This window comes from Crotalus tigris, unplaced genomic scaffold, assembly GCF_016545835.1.
Source record: "Crotalus tigris isolate CLP2741 ecotype Arizona unplaced genomic scaffold, ASM1654583v1 scf7180000021321.634910, whole genome shotgun sequence".
Taxonomy (NCBI): Eukaryota; Metazoa; Chordata; class Lepidosauria; order Squamata; family Viperidae; genus Crotalus; species Crotalus tigris.
In genome coordinates this window covers 513,683-523,048 of record NW_024098453.1, presented here as the reverse complement: position 1 = coordinate 523,048, position 9,366 = coordinate 513,683, and the positions used below count along the sequence as shown (strand labels likewise).

General features: G+C 47.3%; 1 protein-coding gene across 3 annotated transcripts in view; it reads left to right on the top strand.

The window, feature by feature from the left end:
• The first annotated feature begins 3,890 nt into the window (after positions 1-3,890).
• LRCH3 (leucine rich repeats and calponin homology domain containing 3) overlaps positions 3,891-9,366 on the top strand; it is a 123,063-nt gene continuing 117,587 nt past the window's right edge. For 2 of the 3 annotated variants that reach the window (XM_039369917.1, XM_039369916.1), the window contains exon 1: positions 3,891-4,152. In XM_039369917.1, coding sequence (XP_039225851.1) covers positions 3,942-4,152 — 211 coding nt within the window. In that variant the 5' untranslated portion in view covers positions 3,891-3,941. The remainder of the gene's footprint in view (positions 4,153-9,366) is intronic. The other variant, XM_039369918.1, reaches the window with a different exon arrangement.

The following is a 9,366-nucleotide window of genomic DNA, read 5'->3' as shown; positions in this document are numbered from 1 at the left end:
TTGTGTACTAAAAATTCTGTTGGAAGTTTGTTAAAAAATGAAGTAGACCGGCCTTCCTTTAACCCGGTGCCCCCTAGGCGGATTGGAGAAGCTTCCATCATCCCCCCCCCCCACCAGTTAGGGACATTGTAGTAGCCCAACCCATCTCACGGGCACCAGGTGGGAGAAGACTGAAAGAGGTGGTATGCCAAGAACCATCCTGCGTTTGGTTTGTACCAGGATGCAGTTAAAATGAGCGAACAAACCTTTTGCATCAAACCGGATGCAAAAAAATCGATGCAATGCATCTCAAGAAAGCTAGTTTGTACTTAAGGAGAATATACTTTAAATCTGTACCTCTGGGTATTTTTTTTTTTTTTTTTTTGGGAAAAGTTAATACATTTGGATCTATTCTAAAGCTGTTGGACTTTTTAAAAATAAAAAAAAAAGTTACAAGTTTGTGGGTGTGCACAGTGGTTACTACATTGGGCAATTGGCCTGTGCAGGTACTCCTTGACTTACAAACCCCAGTTGAGCCCAAAATTTATCTGGTTAAGTGAGTTTTACAGCTTGTCTTGCCACGGGTTGTAAAGTGAATCACTGCATTTGTTAAGTTAGTAAGAAAGTCGTTAAGGGAATCTGGCTCCCCCCCCCATGGACTTTGCCCGTCGGAAGGTCGCAAAAGCGGATCACATGACCCCCGGGACGCTACAACCGTCATAAATATGAGTCGACTGCAAAAGCGTCTGAATTTTGATCACATGACCAGGGGGAATGCTGCATCAGTTAGAAGTGTGAAAAACGGTCATACGTCCCTTTTTTTTCAGTGCCATCGTAGCTTCGAACAGTCACTAAATGAAACTGTTGTAAGTCGGGGATGGCCTGTATTCTATCATGGGGGACTTAGAAAAAATGGCTGTTAAACTTTTACAGGTCGTCCTCGACTTACAACTATGGTTGAGCCCAGCAAGGCAACTCGAGTGAATTGTGTCCCATTTTACGACCTTTTTTTCCAACCGTTGAGCGAATCATTGCAGTTGTTAAGCGAATCGCATGGTGGTTAAGGGACTCTGGCTTCCTCCATTGACTTTGTTTGTCAGAAGGCGGTTGTTTAACGATCTTTGGAAGTAGGGGGTACCTTGCTCAATAATAGTGACTGTGAGAGGGATCTCGGAGTCCTAGTGGACAATCCCTTAAATAGGAGCCAGCCTTGTGCTGCAGCTGCCAAAGAAGCCAACACAGTGCTAGGCTGCATTAACAGAGGGATAGAATTAAGATCAGGTGAAGTGTTAATACCACTTTACAAGGCCTTGGTAAGGCCACACTTGGAATACGGCATCCAGTTTTGGTCCCCACCATATAAAAAAGATGCTGAGACTCTGGAAAGAGTGCAGAGAAGAGCAACAAAGATGATTAGGGGACTGGAGGCTAAAACGTATCAGGAACGGTTGCTGGAATTTGGTATCTCTAGTTTAATGAAGAGAAGGACGAGGGGGGACAGGATAGCAGCCTTCCAGTATCTCAGGGACTGCCCCAAAGAAGAGGGAGTCAAGCTCTTCTCCAAAGCGCCTGAAGGCAGGACAAAAAGCAACGGGTGGAAACTCATCAAGGAGAGAAGCAACCTGGAACTAAGGAGAAACTTCCTGACAGTGAGAACAATTCACCAGTGGAACAACCTGCCTCCAGAAGCGGTGAATGCTCCAACACTGGAAGTTTTTAAGAAAAGACTGGACAGCCATTTGTCTGAAATGATACAGGGTTTCCTGCCTAAGCAGGGAGTTGGACTAGATGACCTCCAAGGTCCCTTCCAACTTTACTACTACTACTACTACTACTACTACTACTACTACTACTACTATTACTAAAAGGGGAGCTTGATTTAAATAAAAATTGAAAATTAATTGAAAATTGGTCGGACCAGGCTGTGTCTGCGAGCTTTCTGTGACCTCTGTGAATTCTGTGTGTGTCAGGGACTTGCGTCCAAATGAAGTCAAGAGACGCTGATACAAACTTGTAGGTTTACATAAATATATTTTACATCTATATATAAAGCAAACTAGATAGTTGGGCAAACAGGATCGTCGTGAGGTAAATCACAGAGCCCACAGAGCAAAACACAAGAAAAAAGGCGGGAAAAAACAGAAACGCCCCCTCCATACCCACAGCAACCAATCACAACGCAGTTTGCCTCACAGGGCCAATTTCCAATCAATCAACTACAACTGTGTGTTCTGGCTCACTGCACAAATGCCACTGGTCCAGCTACTATGTTTTAAATATCTTAACACAACAGTTTGTGTTGTGTTAAGATATTTGTTAAGGTTTCTTGCACAACAGTGGACATATACACCTGTTTTTCACACTTAATGACCATTGCAGCATCCCCCGTGGTCACATGATCAAAATTTGGATGCTTGGCAACTGCCTCATATTTATGACGGTCGCAGTGTCCTGGAATCTTGTGATCCCCTTTTGCGACCTGACAAAGTCAGTGGGGAAGCCAGATTCACTTAACAACCATGTTACTAATTTAACAATTGCAGTGATTCACTCAACAACTTGGACAAGAAAGATAGTAAAATGGAGTTAACAACTATCCCCCAACTATTTCCTGCCTGAGCAGGGGGTTGGACTAGAAGACCTCCAAGGTCCCTTCCAACACTATTATTGTATTGTTGTTGTTATCCTGCTTAATAATGGAAATTGTGGTCATAAATCGAGGACTACTTGTACTACCCTTTGGTCTATATCAGGGTTGGCCCTTTTATGACTTGTGGACATAAATCGAGGACTACCTGTACTACCCTTTGGTCTATATCAAACCTGGCCCTTTTATGACTTGCGGACTTTAACTCCCACAATTCCTCAGCCAGGCACACTCCCCCTTCCATTGACTTTGCTTGTCAGAAGGTCGCAAAAGGGGATCACTCGATCCCAGGGACACACTGCAACCGTCATAAATATGAGTCGGTTACCAAGTGTCTGAATTCTGATCACATGACCCCGGGGATGCTGCAATGGTCCTAAGTGTGAAAATCGGCCGTAAGGCACTTTTTTCAGTGCCTTTGTAACTTTGAGCGGTCACTAAACAAACTGCATTCCCCTGTATTTTACCTCTTCTCCCCCCAGCCTTTTGATCATGATTTATCACTTCTTGGTTATATATACACTTATACATGCCGTGGGTTCAATCACACATAATAATAATAATAACAACAACAACTTGAACACCATTGGCATTGACAAATTCATTATTAGTCAATTGCAAAAGGCGGCTTTAGTAGGAACTGCTTCCATCCTGCGACGATATCTGTAATACCATCAAACATCCACATCTGCCTATCCCAGGTCCTGGGTAAGGACTCGATAGGTAGACAAAATGCCAAATCCAGTCTGAACATCTGGCTGACTGTGCGATGATCGATAATAATAATAATAGTAATGATGATAGAGTTGGAAGGAACCTTGGAGGTCATCTAGTCCAACCCCCTGCTCAGGCAGGAAATCCTATACCATTTCAGACAAATGGCTGTCCAGTCTCTTCTTAAAAACTTCCAGTGTTGGAGCATTCACCGCTTCTGGAGGCAGGTTGTTCCACTGGTTAATTGTTCTCCCTGTCAGGAAATTCCTCCTTAGTTTAGATTGCTTCTCTCCTTGATTAGTTTCCTTGATTAGTTCCTGGCCCGGATTAGCTGGCCAATCAAGAATTTAATTCTATTCTATTCTCTGGACTACGACTCCCAGAAGCCCAGAGGCCTGCCAGGGGAAAACGGGAAGCGCCTCGCCGCTCTGCGCAGGCGCCCTTCCGCGCGGGAGGCCGTCTTCCGCCCTTCTCCCCCTCACGCCGGCCCGCCCGCCCGCCTCGGCGCAGGCGCAGAGCGGGGGGCGGGGAAATGGCGGCGGCCGCGGCGGCGGCTGAGGGCGGCTGCTCCGGTGGCGGCGGCGGCGGCTCCGCGGTGCTCATGCCGGCGGCGGCGGCGGCGGCGGCGGCCAGCGGGAGCCTGGCGACGGGGGGCTGCGGCGCGGCGGGCCCGTCGTCGTGGACGCGCTCGCTGGAGCGGGCGCTGGAGGAGGCGGCGGCCAGCGGCGCCCTCAGCCTCAGCGGCAGGAAGCTGAGGGACTATCCGCGGGGCAGCGCGGCCGGCCATGACCTCAGCGACACCACCCAGGCCGGTGAGCGGGGAAGGCGGCCGGGCGGGCGGGAAAGATGGGGGTGGAGGTCGGACTACACGCCCCATGAGGCGCGGCGGAGCGGACTCCACGGCCCAGGCGCCGCAGCCGAGGCGGTTGTGAAGTAAACTCGCGGTGGGGTGGGGGGTGGGGTGGATGGGTCGTGTGGACTCCCGGAAGGAGTCAGGTGGATGCGGGCAGCGGGAGACGCGCGTCGTGAGAAGGCGGCCCGTGTCTGACCTGCATTTGAAGACAAGGACAAAATAAGACTTGGAAGGGACCCTGGAGGTCTTCTAGTCCAACCCCCTGCTCAGGCAGGAGATCCTTCTCTCTTTTTCTTTCTCCTCCTTAGAATAGACAGAGTTGGAAGGGACCCTGGAGGTCTTCTAGTCCATCCCCCTGCTCAGGCAGGAGACCCTATTATCATTTCAGACAAATGGCTGTCCAGTCTTTTCTTTGGCCTTACATCTCTTCTCTTCCCCCACCCTCCACCCCAAGCTTGTTTAATGCTGGGGTGGCTTTTGGGGGGGGGGGCTGTTGGGCCTAAAATTAGGAAGTCTGTGATGAGTCTGACGACCACCGCCGAGTCTGAAGCGTATGTTGCTAAAGTGAGACAAATAAGATAAGATAACCTTTAGTAATAGTAATAGTATAAAGTTGGAAGGGACCTTGGAGGTCATCTAGTCCAACCCCCTGCTCAGGCAGGAAACCCTACACCATTTCCGACAAATGGCTGTCCAGTCTCTTCTTAAAAACTTCCAGTGTTGGAGCATTTACTGCTTCTGGAGGCAAGCTGTTCCACTGATTAATTGTTCTCACTGTCAGGAAGTTTCTCCTTAGTTCTAGGTTGCTTCTCTCCTTGATTAGTTTCCACCCGTTGCTTCTTGTCCTGCCTTCAGGTGCTTTGGAAAATAGCTTAATTCCCTCTTCTTTATGGCAGCCCCTGAGATATTGGAATACTGCTATCATGTCCCCCCTTGTCCTTCTCTTCGTTAAACTAGACATATCCAATTCTAGCAACCGTTCCTTATATGTTTTAGCCTCCAGTCCCCTAATCATCTTTGTTGCTCTTCTCTGTACTCTTTCTAGAGTCTCAACATCTTTTTTACATCGTGGTGACCAAAACTGGATGCAGTATTCCAAGTGTGGCCTTACCAAGGCATTGTAGAGTGGCATTAATACTTCACGTGATCTTGATTCTCTCCCTCTGTTAATGCAGCCTAGCACTGTGTTGGCCTTTTTGGCAGCTGCAGCACACTGCTGGCTCATATTTAGGTGATTCATATTTATTGTCATTTTATTTTACTGTGGGCACCACAGCACACATCAAAAATGAAATTTAGTTGCCCGCTCTCAAAGTGAGCTTTTGTCCCGTTTTGCCAGCTTCTTGGCCCCGGTGGTTAAGCCAATCGTAGCAGTTGTAGAGAGTGTCACACGGTTGTTAAGTGAATCGGGCTTCCCCATTGACTTTGCTTGTCGGAAGGTCGTGTGACCGATCCCCTGAACATGGCAACCGTCGTAAATATGGACCAGCGGCCAAGCATCGGAATTTGGATCGCGTGACTGTGGGGATGGTCGTAAGTGTGAAAAACGGTCGTAAATCCCTTTTTTCAGCGCTATTGTAACTCTGGAAAGTCGCTAAACGAATTGTTGCCAAGAAATCCCTGTGGTTTTTTTTTTGTACCCTACCCTCGGAGGAGGAGTCTCTCCATCAAAGGATCTAATGATGGTTTAGCCGTGGGCAGAGTAAGGTGGGAATCTGGGTCCCCTGTCTTAGGGAAGGAGAAGATCTGGTGGCTTGGCTTCTGAGTTTGTTTATTCCTGTCAAAAGCATCAGAATGAAAAAAAGGCATATTATACGACCTAACATTTAAAATATAAAGTGCAAGATTAAAACATGTGCAAATGAAACAGATCTTGCCCAGAAAGTAGCAACATGGACTGATTAATTAATCAATTACTTTACATTAAGTCAGTGTTTCCCAAACTTGATAATTTTAAGGCATGTGGACTTCAACTCCCAGAATTCCACAGCCAGCGTTGCTGGCTGTGGAATTCTGGGAGCTGAAGTCCACATGCCTTAAAATTGTCAAGTTTGGGAAACACTGCATTAAGTGATTAATTTACTTCTGAATAAAGAGACCTCTTTGGGATGCAGGGTTTGAGGCTGTATCTCTCAGAGCTTTCACTGGTCGCCAGTTCCGCTCAAACTGGGTGACTTGGATATCTGAGTGAACGTGTGTGCCTGTGTACAGGTAGTCCTTGACTTACAACCGTTCATTTAGTGACTGAAGTCAGAGTGGCACTGAAAAAAAATGATTTATGACCGTTTGACACACTTACGGATGTTGGAGCATCCCCACCATCACGTGATCACAATTCAGACACTTGGCAAACTGGCTTACATTTATGATTGTTGCAGTGCCCTGCGGTCATGTGATCCGCTTTTGCGATCTTCTGACAAGGGGAAGCTGGACTCACTTAACAACCGTGTTACTAACGTAAACAACCGCAATGATTTACTTAACAACTGGGGCAAGGAAGGCCGTAAAGTGGGACAAAATTCATTGATCGACTGTCCTGTTTAGCAAGGGGAATTTTGGCCTGAATTTTATTTTATTTATTTTATTTTTAAAATTTATAAGCCGCCCCACTCCCGAAGGACTCTGGGCGGCTAACAATAAAAAACACATAAAACATAACAAACAACAATACAAAAACAATCATCCAGGGGTAAGATTTTATAAACCCCAGGCCTGCCGGAAAAGTTGTAAGTCGAGGACTACCCACATAAGAAAGCTAGAAGAGTAGAGTCCAACCATTCTGAGCCAAAAAATAAAGCAAAAATAAAAGTCGAACAAATAGCTGAGAGATGCAGAAGGAGGAGCAACTGGCATTGGACAGCCGTCTTGCGTAGCGACAGACATTTTGGGCTCAAATGTGGTTGTGTTGAGGACTACCTGTCTTCAGGGACCTGGGATCTGGCCTTCCAGTTCAGGAGCTGCTTTCTGTTCTTGGTGCAGAAAAGAGCAGCTACCGGAGAGAGGCTGTCCTCAAATGCCAGGCGAGTTTGTTGATCCAGTTTTTGAATGTTTAGCATCTGAATAACTCCTGGGCTAAAGAGGAGCCAAGCGTCTGCAGGTATTTGTTCAGGGAGAAAAACAAAAGCAAAGGAGCTTGCAGGATCCTCCTGGAGTTCACCACCGAAGGAGGCTCTGATGTTTTTGTAAAATAAGAGGACCACGGAAGTCTTGTGAAGTCCAGTTGGGCTGGCAAACGCTCCCCAGGGACCATCCCTCGGGCAGCAGCGATGATGAGGTCTTTTTATGTAGTCGCAATCTCTCGGCTTGACCACACGTAAACAGCAAGGGAAGCAAAGGAAGGAGGCAGGCCAGCTGGCTGTAGGAACTTTTCAGTCTGAAACTTGACCGAAGGGGAAAGGGCGTGGAAAGAAACTGAGATACAACCAAACCAGAGATGAAGCTGAGCAGATTAACTACATCTGCTCAGCTTCATCTCTGGTTTGGTTGTATCGGTTGCTAAGGGCCAGTTGTCATCGTTGCTAAGGGCCAGTTTGGTCTAGTGCAGGGGTAGGCAACCTTGGCTCTTTTATGACTCGTGGACTTCAACTCCCAGAATTCCTGAGCCAGCATGGGGGAACTATGGCCCCTTCATGACTCGTGGACTTCAACTCCCAGAATTCCTCAGCCCGCATGGCTCAGCTTGGAAACCTCTCCCTTTCCCCTCAGCGTGGCTGGCTCGGGAATTCTGGGAGTTGAAGTCCACGAGTCATAAAAGAGCCAAGGTTGCCTATCCCTGGTCTGGTCGTTAAGGCACCAGGCCAGAAACCAGGAAAGAGTGAGTTCTGGTCCCGCTTTAGGCAGGAAATCCAGCTGGGTGACCTTGGACCAGGAGATGGTGAGTTCTAGTTCCGCCTTAGGCATGAAAGCCAATCGGGCGACTTTGGCCCAATCACCAGGAGACCGGGAGTTGTAGTCCTGCCTTAGGTTTGAAAGCCGGTTGGGTGACTTTGGGCCAATCGCCAGGCGATGGGAGTTCTAGCCCAGCCTTACTGATGAAAGCTTGGTGGGTTACCTTGGGTTGCCGGTCACTCTGTCTCGGCCCAACCCACCTGACAAGGTTGTCGTTGTGAAGAAAATGGGAGGGGGGGGAGGTTAGGCATGTTCGCTGCCTTGAATTATTGGTATATATAATGAAGGTGGGATGCAAATAAATATTTTTGTTTTTAAATGAAGGGTATGGTTGATTGGATGGGCTGTTAAGATATTCAAACTTTTTTTTATTTGTGGGTTCCAATAATGCCCATAGCTCAAGTTGTTAAAACGATGCACTTGCTGTGAATGAGTACATGCTATTTTAAAGAGAAAGAGCAAAATTTTCTAATTTTGTAACTGCAGAGGTCAGGAGGGAATAGCCTGCTAGCTTTGTGCCAGTGCTTGCTGCCTCCTCCTCCTCCTCCTCCCCCCCCCCCAATTTTGGGATTAGAAGGCAAGATGGAGGATTGGAATGATGTTCCCCCTTCGTCTTTTGCCCCCAGGAGAGGCAGGAAGTGATGGAGGGTGGGCGGAAGTCCTGTTCTGCTGCTGAATTATGGTCTCTGGGCTTCAGGCATCAGCTAAACTAGGCAGGGGTGTGCAACTATGGCCCCTTTACGACCTGTGGACTTCAGCTCCCAGAATTCCTGAGCCAGCCATGTTTCCACATGATGCACATTGCCTATGTGCACATTCTGCCTGTCTTTCTCAGTGGGGGGGGAAATATCTAGGCAGCCACTGCTAAAATGAAAATGTTGGGCACCACCAGATAAGGGGATTCTGAGCCCCTTTTCCTGAGCGTTATATTCAGGAAAATATATATTTGGAGAGGGAGAAATAATTTTCTGGTAAAAATTGCAGACTCCCTGATAGTCCTTGAATTAAAGGGGAAAAAAAATATAAGGTGGTCCTCATTTAGCTACCAGAGTTGAGACTGGCAGCTTGCTCATTATGTGAAGCGGTCGCTAAATGAAACTACAACTTTTTAGCTTTGCTTTACAGACCTATGAAGCTCACAACTGGGAGGACTAGTCATCCAATTCTTTCTTAAACACCATGGTAACTGCATACAGTCGTGAAATGAGGCACTCACTAAATGAGGACTACTTGTATTGTGGAACATACGTCTGTCTTCTAGATCTTTCCTCCATTTTATAGAGAA